This window comes from Moschus berezovskii, chromosome 15 (genome assembly GCF_049115385.1).
Source record: "Moschus berezovskii isolate FMDL1 chromosome 15, NW_MosBer_1.0, whole genome shotgun sequence".
In the NCBI taxonomy this organism is placed as follows: Eukaryota; Metazoa; Chordata; class Mammalia; order Artiodactyla; family Moschidae; genus Moschus; species Moschus berezovskii.
The window spans coordinates 81,725,691-81,746,908 of NC_142474.1; the positions used below are offsets into that span (position 1 = coordinate 81,725,691).

A 21,218-nucleotide genomic window follows, 5' to 3' on the forward strand; every position below is an offset into this window, starting at 1 on the left:
ATGGCATCTGGTCCCATCACTTCAGGGCAAATAGATGGGGAAACAGTGACAGACTTTATTTTGGGGGGCTCCAAAATCACTGTACATGGTGACTGAAGCCATGAAATTAAAAGACACTTGCTCCTTGTAAGAAAAGTTATGACCAACCTAGAGAGCATATTAAAAAGCAGAGACATTACTTTGCCAACAAAGGTCCATCTAGTCAAAGCTATGGTTTTTCCAGTGGTCACATATGGATGTGAGAGTTTGAGTACAAAGAAAGCTGAGCGCCAAAGAATTAATGCTTTTGAACTGTGGTGTTGGAGAAGACTCTTGAGAGTCCCTTGGACTGCAAGGAGATCCAACCAGTCCATCCTAAAGGAAATCAGCCCTGAATATTCACTGGAAGGACTGATGTTGAAGCTGAAACTCCAATACTTTGGTCACCTGATATGAAGAACTGACTCCTTCTAAAAGACCCTGATGCTGGGAAAGTAAGAAGGCGAGAGAAGAAGGGGACGACAGAGGATGAGATGGTTGGATGGCATCACCGACTCAATGGACATGAGTTTGAGTAAACTCTGGGAGTTGGTGATGGACAGGGAGGCCTGGCGTTTTGCAGTCCATGGGGTTGCAAAGAGTCGGACACGACTGAGTGACTGAACTGAACTGAAAACCTTAAGAAATGCAAAAGCCATAAATAGGAGTATAATAAGTTTGACAAATAAAAATTTAAGTTCCAATATGATAAAGCACATTATAAACAGGGTTAAATGGCAAGCCACACAAGAAGTGTAAACAGAGAAATGCTAATGGCCTTGAAAAATATGAAATTTCATTAAATGCTAATAATATCTCATAATAAAAGAAATTAAACTAATTGAAATGCTCTTCATACCTATTACAAAAATCAGAAAAGATATAGAAGATTACAACAAATGTGTAAGTAAACTGACCTAATTGATATATACAGAAAACACACCCAACAACTATGTAATACTCTTTGGAAGTTCACGTGGAACATTCATTAAAATACACCATAAGCAGAGTCACAAAGTAAGTCTCAAGAAGTTTCAAGGGGTTGGAATCTTTCAGACTATGTTCTCTGATGACAGTGACATTAAACTGTAAGTCAATAAAATGTTTAGGCAAATAAATCTGACAACTCATCTAAAAAAGACAAATTCCTTGGGAAATACACATAAGAAAAATATAGATAGTCATATAACTGGTAAGAAAATTGAAACCCATGTATTTAAAACTTTCCACAAAGAAAATTCCAGTAATTGAAAATAACGAGTGAATGCTTCCAAATAATTTTTAGAAATCATTCCAATTGTATGCACACCCTTTCAAAGAATAAAGGAGAAAAAAAACCCAACTCATTTTATAAAGCCAGTCAAACATGATTCCAAAATCTAAAGAGAGTATTTTAAGTTAAGTAAAATCAAAGCTGATCATTACATGAACATAGATGTCAAAATCTTAAACATCAGGAAATCAAATCCAGTGGATGTAAAAAACAAGATAAAAAATTAAATCAAGAAGACTTTATTCCAGGAATGAAAAGTTGGTTTAGCATTCAAAAAAAAAATCATAAATTTTATCATACCTACAAAATAAAGAATAAGAGTCAAAGATGCAGAAAAACACTTAATGTTCAATATCCATTTAAAATAAAAAGTATCAGTAAACTAAGACTAGAAAGAAACGTCCTCAGTCTGATAAAGAGCATTTATGAAAATCGTATAGCTGGTAGCACACAGTACGGTGAACTATCTCAGAGTCTCCCCCTCTAAGGTCAGGAACAAAACCAGGATGCACACTATCATCACTCGTATTCAGTCTGCACTGAGCCAGAGCTAGAACAACAGTGCAAGGTAAAAAACAAAAAGTTTAAATATTGGAACGGAAAAAGCAAAACTGTCATGATTCAAAGATGATGTGACTGTGTATATTGGAATTATAAAAGACATTTATTTTTCTAACTGCTTGAATTAATAAAGTTATCAAGACTACAGAATACAAGTCCAATACACAAACCTCAACTGTATTTCTAAATACAAATATAATTGGATACTAATATTTTGAAATATATATTTATAATAGCCATAAAAAATATCTGGAATAAATCTAATAGAAGATGCATAAGATATCCGTATCAAAAACCATAAGATATTGCTGAGAAAAGTAAACATTACTTATATAGATGTACACATTCCATGTTCACAACAGAAAGATGCAATATAATTAAGATGTCTGTTGTCCACATATGGTTCTATATATATATTCAATGCAATACCAATCAAAAGCTCAGCAGGGTTTTATTATGAACACTGACAAGTTGATCCTAACAATTTTATGAAAATGCCATAAATTGAAAAATAGCCAATACAACTGTAAAGGGGAAAAAGGGAGCTGGAAATCTGATATAACCAGACTATCAAGACACAGTGTCAAGCTATAGTAATCAAGACTGTATGGCGCTGGCAACAGCAGAATAGACGAACAAACGGAATAGAAGGCGCAGAAACAAACTGCTACACATAGTTATCTGATCTGCCAACACTCTTCGGAGGGAAGGATTATCCTTTCTATCGACAATGGCAATAAGCCATCTGGATATTCAGAAGAGGAAAAAAAATTAATGTTGGTTCCGACTTCACCTACTCTAAAATGAATCTGAACTTCATAAGAAAGCTAACTATGAAGGGTTAAAAACAATAGAACTGCTATGTTCAACAAGAAGCTAGCCTCAAAATTTTGGGTAGGCAAAGATTTCTTAAAAAAAAAAAAAATTTAGCCGTAGCACAAACAGTTGATAACTTAAACCTCATTAGGAGACTGCAAAGGTGAACCAGAGACTGGGGGTAGATCTTCACAATGCATGTATCTGACAAAGGATTTATATCAAATATATAGAAACTACTCCAACAAACCAATTTTAAAAATCCAATAAAAAGTACACAAAAAACAAAAACACAGTACACAAGGAGATCTCAATGGCCATGACATATGAAAATGCTCTCAATGTCATTAGTCACCAGGGAAACTCGTATTAAAACAGTAATACCGCTACACACATATCAAATGGCTGAAGTTTAAAAAGAGTAACAACACCCAACAGCACCAAAGATGTCAAGGAACTAAATGCTCATAAATCGTGGGAGTACAAATGTAACAACTACTTTTGAGAACTGGGCAGTTTCAACTGTAGCCAAACACATATGTATCTAAACTTACCATTCTAAATCCTAGGTTTATACTCAAAGGAAGTAAGTGTATGCGGCTACCAAAAAACTTGTACAAAAATATTCACTGGAGTTTTTTATTATTATTATTCATTAGAGTCAAACACTAGAAATTATTCAAATATCCACCGAGGAGAGCAAATAAGTTATTATATACTCATGCAACAAAATGCTGCAACCACAAAACTAATAAACCATTGTGATACAAATCACGCGTCATCTCACAGGCATAACAGCAAGCAAAAGAAACCAGACCCAGAGGGGTATGACCCCACTCGCATGACTGAGCGAAGGGCGAGCTAACCCAGAGTGCCTAAAGTCAGGGTTAGGGGAGAAGGGGGCAGGGGGCGGCAACACCAGCACCAGAAACTAAGGAGAGGCACAAAGGACCTGCTGGGAGTCTGGAAAGGTTTTCCATTTTGACATGGAAATCTTTCATGTCTTGATTTTGGGTGGTGGTTTACAAGGCTATATACATGTAGGAGTTCATGAAGCTTTACATTTAAAATCTGTGCCCTTCATGTATATTTCACTTCAATAAGTGAACTACCATACATTACATACATTTTATATGTAGTGATGTTTAAAAAATCTCTTAAGACATCCTATTTAAAGAAAACAAGAAAGTTTCATAATAACTGATAGCATTTTTTTTTATTTACCATTAAAGTTTCAAAATACATTTATTTTTTTAAAATTATGTACAAAACTGTATTTCTATTACATATAAATACAGATAAATGGATTTTATTTTACTGGTTAAACCCTCCAGGGAGAGTTTTAGGAAGGAAAGATTTGGAAGATCAAAGGTAAATTTTATTTGTCATTTGAAATTCTTAACAATATAATTATTAGTGTATTCAAATAATTGCAAAATTGATAGAATATGCCAATTCCAATTTTAAATGTCTGTAATCTCTTGCAGGGATGAAAGAGAATGATCAAACTCTAAGCAAAGACTTGGACATATGCTGTTTCACTGTTTTCTTTAAAACTATCTATAGGTAAGATTTTATGTTTTAAATTCAATAAAAGAAAAAAATGTTTGTTTTCAACATTATTACAAGCAAGAATGATGAAAACAACTGGCCTGTCTTTAGGAGGAATGAAATGGTAATATTCAGGTGTTTTTAAGACTAGAGATAATGTGTTTTAATGTTTACATACCACTCAGTGCCCCAACAGCTCCAAAATTCAAGGATTTTCCATCCATTATACTGGCATCACATTCAATTTCACCCAAGAGATTTAGATTAGATCCCATTCCTGCATTTGTAAAAGGAGAATCCTAAAAAATAAAAATTAAAATACCATTAGTCTTTTTTTTATTTACCATTAGTCTTAAAGAAAGATTGCCAACATTTAAAAAACTCTTCTAAACACTAGGAAGGTAAAGAACACTTCCCAGCTCATTGTACGATATCAGTACAACACTGATTACAAAACAAGACAAAGACAAGCAACGAAAACTACAGATCAATACACTCACAAATATTGACACCAAAGTCCTCAAGGAAACAAAATGCAGCAAAATACGAAAGTATGATGTACCATGAACAAGAGGGATTCCAGGAAAACAAGTTTAGTTTAATAACTTAAATTCATTGTAATACACCATGTTAATACAGAACAAAACCAAAAAAACAAAAAGATCTTATTAATAGACCAAGAAAAAGTATTTGACAAAATTCAATACACTTTCATGAGAAAAACACTCAGCAAACTAGAAATAGAAGGGAATATACTTAACATGATAAAGGGCATCTACAAAAGTCCAGAGCTAACATCATAATTAATGGTGAAAGACCCTTTCCCCTAGCATCAGGAACAACATAGCAATGCTTGTCTCACCACTTATATTCAAAATTATAGTGTATATTCTGGACAGGATAATTAGGCAAGAAAAAGAAACAAAAAGCATCCAGATTAGACAGGAAGAAGTAAAATTACCTCTTGGAAGATGATATGAACTTGTATACAAAAAAAATCCTAAAATCTCCATTAAAAAACTATAAGTAAAAAAGTTCAACAGGGTTGTAAGATAAAAACTCAATATGCAAAAACCAATTGTATTTCATTGTATTACATTGGCAATGAAAACTCTGAAAATGAAATTAAAACAATTCAACTTATAATCACATCAAAAAGAATAAAATACTTAGGAATAAATTTAACAAAAGAAATGTAAGATTTGTACATGTACATAAAACATGTTTTTAAAAAATTAGAGGCCTGAATCAAAAGAAGGACCCATGTACACAGAACTTAGTATCTTTAATATGGCAATACTCCCCAACTTGGTCTGATTCAATATAAACCCGTATCAAATCCTCACTGCTGTTTTTTGCAGAATTTGATAAACTAATTTTACAATTCATATAGAACTACAAGGAATTAAGAACAGTCAAGACATTAGTGTTTTGTAAAGTTCTAGGAAGCTTTGCTCACGTGCCAGAAAGGGGCTGGGTTGATGGCAGTTTTAAACTTTCATCTTCCTTAGCGTCCTCTCACATGAGGACCCTGACTGAGACAGATACTAGGAGCTGGACTGGGGTGGGGGGAAGGGGGGTGTCATCTCACTGTCTCTGGGGATCCCCACGCCCCTAGCCCCTGTTTCTCTTTTCTCAATATTGATTAAAGGTGAGCTTTCAAAGGCTGCCCAACCACAAGTTACGCTTTAGCCCAGGCCATTATGCCTTCTGATGTTTACAGATTCATAGAAATAGAAGCTAAGAGGAATGTGGTTGGGCTAGTGGATAACAGAGAACATCAGGGAAGAAGAATGTTTGCTTGGTTAGGGTCCCTGAAATGGCCCAGGCCTGGTGAGTACCAATTAAATTTTGCAAGGCCTAAAGTCCTAGGCTATCTATCCAGTGCTTCATGCTGTATCACACAAGCCCCTTTGCCAGGGTGGGCCTAGATGCCTTTGAGCTGGACCACATGTGGATAGTCTGGTCCTTGTTGACTGCAGGACAACTCCTAGGAAATGTCTTAGTGCAAAGTCAGAAGTCACCAGATGATGTTGAGTTTCTGTCCCTGAAAAACTAAGAATGGGGTTTAAGGAAAAACTGGGGCTTCTTTTTAAAATTAAAACAAAATAAACAACAAAAGAATAGTCAAAACAATCTTTCAAATAAAAAAACAAAATTGGAGGGCTCACACTTCTAGGTTTTATAACTTACTACAAATTATAGTAATCAAGACAGTGTGACATGGACACACAGCTAAGGACAGATACATAGATCAATGCATTAGAACTGTCCAGACATAAGCCTTATACTTATGGTCAACCCACTAGGGTTCTCAAGGAAAGAATACTGGAGTAGTTTGTCATGACAAAGGTCTGTATAGTCACAGCTAGTGTTTTTCCAGTAGTCATGTACGGATTTGAGACTGGACCATAAAGAATTCTGAGCAGCAAAGAACTGATGCTTTCAAACTATGGTGCTAGGGAAGATTCTTGAGAGTCCTCTGAACAGAAAGAAGATCAAACCTGGAAATCAACCCCGAATATTCACTGGAAGGACTGATGCTGAAGCTGAAACTCCTATATTTTGGCCACCTGATGCAAAGAGGGCGATTCATTGGAAAAGATCCTGATGCTGAGAAAGATTGAAGGCAACAGGAGAAGGGGGCAGCAGAGGATGAGATGGACGTGATTGATTCAACAGACATGAATTTGAGCAAACTCCGGGAGATAGTGAAGGACAGGGGACTGGTGTGCTACAGTCTATGGAGTAACAAAGAGTTGAACATGACTTAGTTACTAAACAACAAGTCTTTTCCAAAAATGGTGATGGATCAACTGGACATCCAATGCAAGAGAATATCTGAGTCAGAAATCTCAGTCAATCCAGAAAATTAACTCTGTTCTAAGCTAATACAAACACTATCCAGGAAACCAGGGCAATTCTTTATCCACCTAAAGATCACCAAATGTACAAAATCATCTACAAATGTCCCCAGTTTCTTGAATTTCCCCAAGGAAAACTGACCATAACATGAAGATCTCCCTCATATGTGTTAATACCTATAACTTGAGCAAAGGGGTCAGGGATTTGAGACCAGGGCTTTTGTCCTAATGCAAATAGAAAACATAATTGTCCATAGGAGTTTACAAATAAGATCACAGGGGGAAAAAACACAAAGGGATTATAAAATTAAATAGAAAATGAGTGATACAGACAATAATTATTTTGAGAACTCAAAAGGAAATGGGCCAGTATGAGATGAAGAAGTTAATAGCAGTCTTCCTAAAGAATGTATAACACAAAAGCAGAGACTGGTCAGAAAATTCCACTTGGTGGATATGCTGGGAGCAAAATGTAGGCAGCCATAAAGGATCAGCGTCACAGAAGACACATGTAGGAAATACGGTTGGCTGGAGCCAAAGAGACAGACTGCTCTATGTCACTCATCAGAATTGACTGGGGAAATGATGAGAAGCTCTTCAAGCCTTCTATAGAAACAAAAGTCAAGTACATTGATCAAGGAAACATAAAATGATATTCATACATTATTTGAAAAGGAAGAGGAGGAAACTGAAATGAGAGAGACCAAACGGAAGGCCTTTTGACAATGTAGGTCTGAAATGATGGCAACAGGGAAAAGGAAAAAAGAGAAGAAGAGGACCATAACTTCCAAACTTGGGAAACAAATAAAACCATTATTAAGAAAAAGCATTTTCTAAGATGAAGGCAAGAAAGTGGATAATTAGTTGTAATGAGTCTGAATAAGGCCTTACAAGTAAATATTCTACATAAATCATTTCACAACTTGATCTTGGGAAAGAGATCCAACTAAAGACAGACTATGGTTTAGAATGGATAAAGACTGAATTTTTACCCTAGATTATTTCCTTTTCCTCTTTTCTTTTTTTTTTTTTTTTGAGCAGAGAAAGGGTTTACTGCAGGGCTAAGCAAGGAGAACAGGTGGATTGTGGTCAAAAACCTGAACCTATATACTAAAAAATATAAAAACCTAAGACAGAAACCTCTATGACAGTGAACAGAGAAACTGTACAAGTAACACAAATAAATTACCACAGTGTGTGTGTGTGTGTGTGTGTGTGTGCGCACATGCGTGCATGTGTGTTAGTTGCTCAGTCATGTCCGACTCTTTGTGACTCCATAGTCATATTCCTTCTCCAGAATTACCACCATATTTCAAGGTTTTTTTTTTACTCTACATAACCTCCCTTGCCAATCACATATATCTTTCAAAATATGTGAGAAAGGAATTGAAATGTGAAAAAACTTTAAACTTAAATTTGTGGATGCTTCAGTAATTCCCAAAATATACATACAACATATAACAGTATACACACAATCTCAACAATCTTTAAAATGAATAAGCTCTATAAAATTAGGATTTTCCAGGGGGCTCAGTGGTAAATCGGACACAACTGAAGTGACTCAGCAGCAGCAGCAGCAGCAGCAGTGGTAAAGAATCCGCCTACCAATGCAGGAGACATGGCTTTGATCCCTGGGTTGGGAAGATCCCCAGGAGTAGGAAATGGCAACCCACTTCAGTATTCTTGCCCAGAGAATTCCATGGACAAAGGAGCCTGGGAGTCACAAAGAGTAGGGCATAACAGAGCACAGATGCACATGCACACTACAAAACTAATTTGAATATAATATTGAATATAGTACAAAAATATAAATACAAACATAATGCAGGAGACACAGGAGGAGAGGATTCAACCCCAAGGTTGGGAAGATCCCCTAGAAGAGGAAATGGGAACCCACTGCAGAATTCTTGCCTGGAAAATTTCATGGACAGAGGAGCCTGGTGGGCTATAGTCCATGGGATTATAAAGAGTTGGACATGATTGAGAGACTGAGCAAAGTTAGAAATCACAAAGTGAACAAAACCAAATTATTCTAAAAATGACTCTTGCCTGATGGCTTAAATTTGATATCTTAAAAATATGTAAGAAAAAAGGACATAAGCAATTTTTTTTCAAAAATATTTCTACTTCAAAATACATTTATAATGTCAAAAGTGTGTCTACTAAACCTCTACTTCTGACCCTGAAGCCATAATAGGGATCATATGTGTCCTCCTAACTAGGAAAATCAGATAAAACATATGAAATAGACAGACTCCATTCAATAGCCAGCACAGGACTATAATCCTGAGAAAAAGACACATATCAGGTGCCTCCAATTAATCCCTAGAGATACTCTTCAGGCCACAGCAGAAAGAAGAGGAACCCAAAAAAGAACCAAAATTTTTCCAAAGTTGAGGAGACAACGTTAGAGGCTCACGGAGGCCAGGAAAGTTTGACTGTGCAACATGGGATGCAAAGAGGAGACACACAGAGAGAATGCCAGAGACCCGCAGGGCCCTGACCCTACAGGAGCATTAGCCCACAGACGCCTGAGAGGGCTCCCAAGGCCAGCGCAAGAGACTCAGGAAAGAGGGGGCCTCACAGCACCTGGCACTCACAGAGCGGACTCAGCTCCACCAGCCCAAGTGAGGACAGCAGAAAAAGTCTCAGAAGGTAACGCCAAGAGTTGGGCCAAATCAGCCTAAGAAAGAAGGCTACTCTAGACCTGCACAAGCAAGGTTTTAACAATGCTACAGAAGGATCAAAACAATCTAAACTAACAACAGTGTCCCAGAACAATGTCCTACAATATTTGAAGAAATACTACAATTCCAACTTCCAAAGATGTAAAACTCACAGTGTTTAAAAAAAAAAAAAAAGATGACCAGCATGCAAATAAGCATAAAACTATGGCTCATAACCAGAAAAAATTACCAAACAATAAAAACAGACCTAGAGATGACAGTTGATATAATTAGCAAACAATTCTACTGTTAACTAACAATATTAAACTGTATGTTCAAGCAGATATAGGAAAACATGAAGAAGGAAGAAAAAGGAAGCCATAAAAAAATAAACTTCTAGGGATGAAAAATAAAGTAATCAAAGGTAAAAACTTTGACACAAAGAAAGATTTTCACATTAGGTAAAAAGGAAATCTGAATAAAGTATGGAAAACATAACGTGTCAATATGGGTTCATTAATTGTTAAAAATGTATCATACTAATGTAGATGCTAATCAGGTATAGGGCATACTGAAATTCTCTGAACTATCTTCTCAGTTTTTCTATAAGTCTAAAACTGTTCTAAAAAGATTTATTTTAAAAATATCAAGCCACAGTTTGGGAGAAAAATTTTATAAAACATAAAGGTAAAGGACTTATATCCAGTACATAAAAATATCATACAACATAGTAAGACAATTCAAAGTTTTTAATGGGCAAACAGTTTCATGTACAGATTTCAAATAATACATGAAAAAATGCATAATAGCATTAATCATTAGGGAATGCAAACTAAAACCACAAAATACCACTAAAATGGTTAAATTTAAAAGGCCAACAATAGTGAGTTTTGGCAAGAATGTAGAGCAACTGCAACCCTCATACACTGCTAGTGAGAATAAAAATAGCAAAGAGTTTGGCAGTCTCTTTAAAGTTAAGCATACATTTACCATAGATCCAGCAATTCTACTCCCAACTATTTATCCAAGAAAAATGAAAGCATATGTCCACATAAAGACTTAAATGAAAATGTTCATATCAGCTTTAATCAGAACAGCCAAACACAAGACCCAACACAAATGCTCATCATGGTAAATGGATAAACAAATTGTGATATAACAATACAATGAAATTCTGTTCAGCAATAAAAGGAACAAATTCCTAATACAGCCAACAGTATGGAGGAATCTCAAAAGCATTATACTAAATGAAAGAAGCCACTCACAAAAGGCCACCTAAGGGATGATTCTATTTATACCAAATCCTAGAAAAAGCCAAACTGGGATTAAAAGGAGAGACAGTAATTGCCAGGGGCCACTGAGAGGAGGGGAATCCACTGCAGATAGACGTTATGAGAACACTTCACAGGCAACGAGGATGTTTTATGTCAAGACTGTATTGGTAGTTACAATGGCAGCTACTTTCGTCAAAACTCATCAAAGTGTACACTTTAAAAACTGGTGAGTTTTGTTGTATGCAAATTACAATGAAACTGACAAAAACGTGTACCTATTACAAACATAAACTGATCACCCCATATACTAACTTTCCCTTTATAATGTACATAGGCTTTCTACATGGTCATTTGTTGTTGATTTTCTGAGCTGAATTACTTTATACAACTAGCAATCATTACATCCAATCATTAGATAGAGATCCTTTTAAAATCCTGTCATTCCCCTATTCAAAAACCTGCCACACTTGAGAATAAAATCTGAAGTCTTACTTTCCAAGATTTACAAGGACCTGCATGACCCAGGTTCTTCCGCTCTCCTCTTACTGTGTACCACACAACCACAAGACCTCCAGTACCTCCCGGAGCACACTCGCACCTAAAGGCTTTTACATTTTGAAATGCTGAGCTTAGTGAGCGATTATAGCAAGGGAAGAATCAACAAATAAAGACTTGCATACATGTGTGTATAGAAACATATGCATGTACCATTTGTACACATGTATAAATAGCTGATACCCTGTGTAATAAGTACTAGAAAGAAGAATAAAATGGGGTGCAGTACTTTCCCTTCAAACCCAAGACTCCATTCCCCAACTTCTCTACATGACTTTCTCCCCTATTTCATTTATGTGACATCTGGGCAGGTTGAAGTCGCTCAGTCGTGTCCAACTCTTTGCAACCCCATGGACTGTAGCCTATCAGGCTCCTCTGTCCATGGAATTTTCCAGGTGAGAATACTGGAGTGGGTTGCCATTTCCTTCTCCAGGGGATCTTCCCGACCCAGGGATTGAACCCAGGTCTCCCACATTGCAGGTAGACGCTTTACCACCTGAGCCACCAGGAAAGCCCATGCAAATCTGGGCAAGTAAGTCCCCATAAATCTGATTTAGCATTTCCCTAACCTGACCCAACAATTTTTTCTCTGATTTTTCTTTATGGTACTTTTTACTTCTTGACATTATACATAATTGTCTAATTCTCCCCATAGAATGGAAGCCCCATAAATACAATAGTCTGTCTTTTTAGGTGTTTTATCCCAATGTTGAAAGTAATACTTGGCTCACAGTAGGTAATCAATAAATATTTGCAGAATGAATAGGAGTTAATTACAAACACAAATAAACAGAATAACTGATCCCTGTGAACTACAATCCCTTAAGGAAGCTTATCCTTACTCATTTTTGCAGGTTACTCTATAGAGAAATGCCAGAAAAAATGTCATAGAGTGTTAAGAATCCAACCTTTTCACAGTTGAAACAAGAGAAGTGAAATAACTTCAGGAAATAGAATTTCAGCTTCTAAAAGGTAACATTTAAAAGCAAAATATTTTTCAAAGTTACTTCTAACTTTCAAAGGAGACAAAGCTATAAAAAGCAAGATCCCTTTGACTGCTTAACCCAGCAGAGAGAGGATAAGAAGGCCAAGAGGCAAGTCAGGAGCTACACCCTACCATGACATGGAAACCCTTTCTGAGTAATGAAATTTGGAAACACCAAGCCAAGGCAAAGATCTGCAAAGCATTACTCTTTCACTATAAACCACAACCTGTATTACCCATTTAATGTCCTTTGCTGAAAGCATAAAATAAGAACTGTTTGCAAGACTATGGGGTTCACTCTACCTCTGGGGATCTATTATAAGACCTCTATTAACAGTTCTCACAGATGCAAACAATTTAGTTTTCAAATGTTGTACAAAAACTAGACTGGAACATTATAAAATAATTTTTATATAAAATGATTTATGTTTGTCCAATTTCCAATCTTCCTTTAAGGAGAAGTTAGACATTTATAGGAAATTACTAATATGTTAGTATTCATACCCTGTAATCCAAGGGCAAATTCAACAGCAGAATCAAACTATGTGATAATATACAGTCTTATTCAAAATCAAGTTATGCTAAGACATCAAAATCATGTTTATTACAACCTTCATTAGTAAGCAGGTAGCAACCTTATTAGTCTAATGCTGATGAGAAAGAGAAAAAAGATGAAACAGCTTTTTAAACAAACTATTTCTTGAATCTTTTTTAAATAGAAGAGTAAAAATGGGATGTATACTGTATTGTTAATAATGTTTTTCAAACTAACACTAGTAAAATTTATACAATAAGCCTACCCTACCTGACACTACCCTAAAAATTACAAATTCCTTGGTATTTCATTATCATTCTCATTATTTACAGAGAAAGCCAATGAAAAATGTATTACAAAAAAATCATTTGGGGATATTTTTATTAAGCAGCCAATTAAGCTCAAATTTTCAAGACTGATTGTTGAAAGATTTCCAATTTGGATTCCTCTGTGGTGGTATAGGCTAAGATTCATTCATTCATCCAACAAATATTTATTGTTCCTTTATGTGCCAGGCAAATCTTGCTCTAAAGAGTCAGCCCTGTTATATAGTTCAGGCTTTGCAGGCCACACAGACAATTCTACAACTACTCAACTCTGCCTCTAGAGCATGAAAAGCAGCCAGAGAAAATATACAAACGAATGAGCTTGGCTGTGTTCCAGTAAAACTTCATTATAAACACTGAAATTTGAATTTCATATAATTTTCTGGTGTCAGGAAATATTATTCTTCTTCTGACTTCATTTCAACCATTTAAAAAAAAAAAAACATTCTCAGTTTTCAGACCATTCAAAACCAGGCAACAGTCCAGATTTGGCTTTCAGGTCATGGTTTATTAATCCTTGACCTAACCCACAGTGATACAGCAGTGAGCATAACAGAAAAATACCCTTGCCCAGATGGAGCCTCATTCTAGCTGAGATAGACAATAAGAAACTAAGTAAAATAGATGGCATATGAGCAGTAAACACGATAAAGAAAAACAAAACAGGACAGGAGATAGGAAATACTTGGTGGAGCAATTACAATTTATTTTTCAAGTGTTCATTTTGATGTAATATCAGACTGACAAACAGGCAATAGCAGTACAGTATCAAGAATATATGAAAAACTCCTATAATTTTCAATAACATTAACCAAAAAACAACCAAATTATAAAATGTGCAAAGGACTTAAATAGACTTCAATAGACATTTATATGAAGATATACAAATGGTCGGCAAGCACATAAAAAGATGTTCAACATCATTATTCATAGAGAAAAAAAAATCATAATCACAATGAGGTACCACTTTGTACCCATGAGGATCGTTATAATCACAAAAACAAAAACTATAGTACATTGCTGTGGGCAGTGTAAAGTAGGTTCTGCTGTCGTGGAAACAATTTGGTGATTTCACAAAAAGCTAAATACAGAATTACCATACAACTCGATAACTTGACAAATACACACTTGTATGGGAATGTTCACAGTAACAGTGTTCACTATTCATAGCCAACAGCTTTTACAGCAAAAGAGTGGAAACCACTCAAATGTCCATCAATGGATGAATGGATAAACAAATCGTGGTATATACATGAAGAGTGTTGAATAATGTTGCACAAAGATGAATGACATACTGATATGATACATGCCATAATGTGGAAGAACCTTGAAAACATTATGCTAAGTGAAAGAAGATCCAAAAAGTCCCATATTGTATCATTCAATTTACATGAAATATCCAGAACAGATAAATCCAGAGAGTCAGTGGAGATTGGTGGTTGCCAGAGGATGGGGAAGAGGGAATACAGATTAACTGCTTAATGGGTACAAGATTCCCTTTGCGGAAAGAAAAGTATTTCAAAACAAGACAGATGTGGTGGTAGCACAATATTATGAATGTTTTAATGCCACTGAATTATTTACTTTAAAATGACTAATTTAGTGTTCTATGAATTTCACCTCAATTAAACAAAAAAAGCAGACACAAAAAGATACATACTGCATGATTCAATCTCAGAAAAGGTTTTACCCTAGAGCAGACAGACAGAAAACCACAATCACAGAAAACTAACCAATCTAACCACAGGGACCACAGCCTTCTTGAACTCAATGAAACTGTGAGCCATGCCGTGTGGGGCCACCCAAGATGGATGCGTCACGGTGGAGAGTTCTGACAAAACGTGGTCCACCAGAGAAGGGAATGCAAACCCCTTCAGTATTCTTGTCTTGAGAACCCCATGAACAGCATGAAAAGGCAAAAAGATAGGACACTGAAAGATGAACTCCCCAGGTAAGTACGTGCCCAATATGCTACTGGAGGTCAGTGGAGAAATAACTCCAGAAAGAATGAAGGGGTGGAGCCAAAGCAAAAACACCACTCCACTGTGGATGTGACTGGTGATGGAAGCAAGGTCCAATGCTATCAGGAGCAATATTGCATAGGAACCTGGAATGTCAGGTCCATGAATCAAGGCAAAGTGGAAGTGGTCAAACAGGAGATGGAAAGAGTGAATATTGACATTTTAGGAATCAGCGAACTAAAATGGACTGGAATGGGTGAAATTAACTCAGATGACCATTTTATTTACTACTGTGGGAAAGAATCCCTTAGAAGAAATGGAGTAGCCATCACAGTCAACAAAAGAGTCTGAAAAGCAGTACTTGGATGCAATCTCAAAAACGACAGAATGATCTCTGTTCATTTCCAAGGCAAACCATTCAATATCACAGTAATCCAACTATATGCCCCAACCAGTAATGCTGAAAAAGCTGAAGCTGAATGGTTCTATGAAGACCTACATGACCTTTGAGAACTAACACCCAAACAAGATGTCCTTTTCATTTTAGGGGACTGGAATGCAAAAGTAGGAAGTCAAGAAACACCTGGAGTAATAGGAAAATTTGGCCTTGGAGTACGGAGCAAACACCCTCTTTCAACAACACAAGAGAAGACTCTACACATGAACATCACCAGATGGTCAGTACTAAAATCAGATAGATTACATTCTTTGCAGCCAAAGATGGAGAAGCTCTATACACTCAGCAAAAACAAGACCAGGAGCTGACTGTGGCTCAGATCATGAAATCCTTATTGCAAAATTCAGATTTAAACTGAAGAAAGTAGGGAAAACCACCAGACCATTCCGATATGACCTAAATCAAATCCCTTAAGATTATAAAGTGGAAGTGAGAAATAGATTTAAGGCATTAGATCTGAAAGACAGAGTGCCTGATGAACTATGGATGGAGGTTCATGACATTGTACAGGAGACAAGGATTAAGACCATCCCGAAGAAAAAGAAATACAGAAAGGCAAAATGGCCTGAGGAGGCCTTACAGATAGCTGTGAAAAGAAGAGAAGTGAATAGCATAGGAGAAAAGGAGAGATATACCCATTTGAATGCAGAGTTCCAAAGAATAGCAAGGAGAGATAAGAAGCCCTTCCTCAGTGACCAATGCAAAGAAATAAAGGAAAACAACAGAAAGGCAAAGACTAGAGATCTCTTCAAGAAAATCAGAGATACCAAAGGAAATCATGCAAAGATGGGCTCAATAAAGGACAGAAATGGTATGGACCGAACAGAACCAGAAGAAGAAGAGGTGGCAAGAATATAAAGAAGAACTGTACAAAAAAGATCGTCATGATCCAGATAATCATAATGGGGTGATCACTCACCTAGAGCCAGAAATCCTGGGATGTGAAGTCAAGTGGGCCTTAGGAAGCATCACTATGAACAAAGCTAGTGGAGGTGATGGAATTCCATTTGCTGCTAAGTCATGTCCAACTCTATGCGACATCAGGCTCCTCTGTCCCTGGGATTCTCCAGGAAAGAATACCGTAGTGGGTTGCCATTTCCTTCTCCCAGGAATTCCAGCTAAGCTATTTCAAATCCTAAAAGATGATGCTGTGAAAGCACTGCACTCAGTATGTCAGCATATTTGGAAAACTCAGCAGTGGTCACAGGGCTGGAAAAGGGTCAGTTTTCATTCCAGTCCCAAAGAAAGGCAATGCCAAAGAATGCTCAAACAACTGCACAATTATACTCATCTCACACCCTAGTAAAATAATGCTCAAAATTCTCCAAGTCAGGCTTCAACAGTACATGAATCATGAACTTCCAGATGTTCAAGCTAGTTTTAGAAAAGGCAGAGGAACCAGAGATCAAATTGTCAACATGTGCTGGGTCATCAAAAAAGCAAGAGAGTTCTAGAAAAACATCTATTTCTGCTTTATTGACTATGCCAAAGCCTTTGACTGTGTGGATCACAATAAACTTTGGAAAATTCTGAAAGAGATGGGAATCCCAGACCACCTGACCTGCCTCATGAGAAATTTGTATGCAGGTCAGGAAGCAACAGTTAGAACTGGACATGGAACAACAGACTGGTTCCAAATAGGGAAAGGAGTACGTCAAGGCTGTATACTGTCACCCTGCTTATTTAACTTACATGCAGAGTACATCATGAGGAATGCTGGGCTGGAAGCACAAGCAGGAATCAAGATTGCCGGGAGAAATATCAATAATCTCAGATATGCAGGTGACACCTCCCTTATGGCAGAAAGTGAAGAAGAACTAAAGAGCCTCTTGATGACAGTGAAAGAGGAGATTGAAAAAGTTGGCTTAAAGCTCAACATTGAGAAAACTAAGATCATGGCATCCGGTCACATCACTTCATGGCAAATAGATGGGGAAACAGTGGGAAAAAATGGCAGACTTTATTTTGGGGGCTCCAAAATCACTGCACATGGTGATTGCAGCCATGAAATTAAAAGATGCTTACTCCTTAAAAGAAAAGTCATGACCAACCTAGATAGCATATTAAAAAGCAGAGACATTACTTTGCCAACAAAGGTCCGTCTAGTCAAGCCTATGGTTTTTCCAGTAGTCATGTATGGATGCGAGAGTTGGACTATAAAGAAAGCTAAGCACTGAAGAATTGATGTTTTGAACTGTGGATGTTGGAGAAGGCACTTGAGAGTCCCTTGGACAGCAAGGAAATCCAACCAGTCCATCCTAAAGGAAATCAGTCCTGAATATTCATTGGAAGGACTGATGCTGAAGCTGAAACTCCAGTACTTTTGCCACCTGATGCGAAGAACTGACTCATTTGCAAAGACCCTGATGCTGGGAAAAATTGAGGGCAGGAGGAGAAGGGGATGACAGAGGATGAGATGGTTGGATGGCATCTCCGACTCAGTGGACATGAGTTTGGGTGAACTCCGGGAGTTGGTGATGGACAGGGAAGCCTGGCGTGCTGCGGTCCATGGGGTCGCAAGGAGTGGAACACAGCTGAGGGGCTGAACTGGACTGCCTGGAAGGGGCAGAAGGGGCTTTCTGAAGGGCTGCAAATGTGTTGCTTGATCTGGTGCTGGTTCCCTCTGAAAATTCAAGGAGCTGCTCCTGTACCATAAATATGTATGCTTTTCTATATGTATACTACACTTTAATAAAAAGTTTTGAAACTGTTAATATACTGTGCTATTTTAAAATGAAAGATTCACAGCAGCCTTCCTAGAAACAGTCGTCACTGTGGGGTGGGGGATCCAAGGGATATCTCCATGTTGTTTCTTACAACTGCATGTGACTCTCCAAGTATTTCAAAGTTAATTTTTTTGTTTAAATCAGAAAAATGAACATTTCCAGAGTCCTATCCCCAAAGATTCTGACTTAGGTCGTGTGAGGTGGAGGGAGAAACTGTTCTTTTTTTTTTTTTAACAAGCTACCTCAAGTGAATCCGATCCAGTCAGAGCATGGACCTCACCTTGAGAAACTCTAACCTGGATGAACTGCTTATCTTCCCTTTCTCCTCGAACCCCATGTTGAAGAGGTTTGTAAAGGTATCTATGAGCAACAGAACAGAGAACGTAGAGAGAAAGAAAGTAAAACTGAATCATGAGAGGCTACAAGAGCTAACCACTCTGGGAAGCAGTATTCAACCTCTACTAGAGAGAAATGAAGTGAATCAAAAAAAGATTATTAAAATTTGACAGTCACTGATAAAAAAGGATGTACAAAGGCTTCTGGGTAATCATCAAAGATGCAACCACAAATATTATGCACAAACTAATGATTTATCTTAGTGTGTTTTCCATCCAGAAGTAGTGGAATCAAGATTGGAAGCTAACTATCCTCTAGGTTCAGAAATGGGTGCAATATGCTTGTACTTATGGTCACTTCTGGTACATTCTTCATTACAAATACTAAAAATAATATTTTACTTCAGGGACTAGAAATAAATGAAGGATTTAGCCAGGTCACAGAGTATTTTGACCTGCTTCAGCTCCAGCTCAAACTCTTTGGAGTGATGTATTAATACTTTGGTTCTGGTTCAAACTACTTCTATGGGAAATTTTTTGAAAAGTCTTTAGCTTGAAGTTCATTTTCAAAGTAATAAGTTAGTACCTTAGTCCAATTTCAATTTTAAAAAATCAAATCAAAGCTCATTCCAGTCTTATTGTTGGTAGAAATCCCTGTGGTGACAATTTGCAACCTGGAGCAAAAAAACTTAGGCCAATTAAATCATCAGTTCATTTTCTCAGGACTTCCAACAAGACAAAAGCTGGCATATCTGTCCAGGCCGTCTTTTCAGCTGTACCTTGAGCTGAAATATAGTCTTAGTTACACAGCTTGCTATCCTCAAAAAGGGGCAGTTGTCACTCTTGCTTTGTAAGACTGCAACCCTGAAAGAATACATGTCCCACGTGACCAGATCTCATTTTTCTTTCAAAAGAAATTAGAAATCCAGATTTGTATGAGTCTCCTGATTTTAAGTGTTTGCAACAAATTCCAGTTTTTAAGAACTAGTCTATGGGCCAATCAACACAAATCTGTAAACCATCTCTTCTGGAACATCACTTTGTAAAGGTTAATAAGGTCTCATGCTTCTCCAGATGCAAACTCAAAGTCTTCAGTTTTCCCCACAATAGAGATTTCAGGCAAAGCAGCTCTTTGACACAAATGCCAGTCCCAACAACAAATCATGATTTCATTCCCATGCCTCACTGGATATTGAAAATACTGAATATATGTACTTCTTGCTTACAAATGATAAACACAGAAGTTGTTCAGTCGCTCAGTCGCATCCAACTCTTTGCGACCCCATGGACTGCAGCACGCCAGGCTTCCCTGTCCTTCACCAACTCCCAGAACTTGTTCAAACTCATGTCCATTGAACCCGTGAAATACAGAAGTAGGCTATTTTAATCTGTGCTGCAGACTAACTATCCTGCATCAAAGCACTTCACTAAGAGCTAGGTTAGGAGTTAGAAATGCCACATATCTTCTGATAGTGATAATTAGAATCTGTAATGCTTTTTTGCATTTCCAAAATGAGACATAAGCTTTCTACTCAGAATCCACAAGAATGATGAGACATCAACAATATTTTTCTCAAGACAATCTTGATCACCATCAGTATAGACAACTTCATCTACAACTTTACACAATGGTGAACTGTCATTGTCAAAATGATGAAAGAAAACAGTGGTATTCTCTTTGGAATTAGTAATTTGGAGCAAAACAAACCAAAAAAACTCCAAATGAAGGGATTAGTCATTCAGTCATGTTTGATTCTATGCGACCCCATGAACTGTAGCCCACCAGGCTCCTCGGTTCATGGAATTCTCCAAGTAAGAATACTGGAGCGAGTTGCATTGCCTTTTCCAAGGGATCTTCCCAACACAGGGATCGAACCCAGGTCTCCCACATTGCAGGCAGATTCTTTACCATCTGAGCCACCAAGGAAGCCCCATAGAAATCAACAGACATATTTGCAAATTCATTTTCAGGTCACTGAAAATAAAACCCAGAAAAACCTATTTTGCTTCATGTGTTGAAAACAAAGAGATTACTCCAGCAGTGGTGTGCCTGTTCTGAGAGTTACTCTCTAAAACAGGGTCATATAAGAACATTTTCACCCAAATACCAGCCATAAACAATTAAGACATGATTTACTGAGATACATGCTATTGTTTATATTTAGGTTTTTGGCCAATTAATACTAAATACATTAATAAAGACTGGAAAGTTTAAGAATTAATGAACTCTAACCATTATGTTTCAGCAGAGTTAGTTGGGAAAACATTTTTACTAGGCCCAAATGAAGTATCTTTCATTCATTAATACAGAACCA

At 37.0% G+C, this 21,218-nt stretch overlaps 1 protein-coding gene across 6 annotated transcripts in view; it reads right to left on the reverse strand.

The window, feature by feature from the left end:
* TASP1 (taspase 1) overlaps window positions 1–21,218 on the reverse strand; it is a 257,475-nt gene that overhangs the window by 208,559 nt on the left and 27,698 nt on the right. For all 6 annotated transcript variants that reach the window (XR_008686015.2, XM_055426597.2, XM_055426587.2 and 3 more), the window contains exon 5: window positions 4,398–4,518. Coding sequence is in view for 5 of the 6 variants with exons in the window: in XM_055426597.2 (XP_055282572.2) it covers window positions 4,398–4,518 (121 nt within the window). In the remaining variant the exon portion in view is untranslated. The remainder of the gene's footprint in view (window positions 1–4,397; window positions 4,519–21,218) is intronic.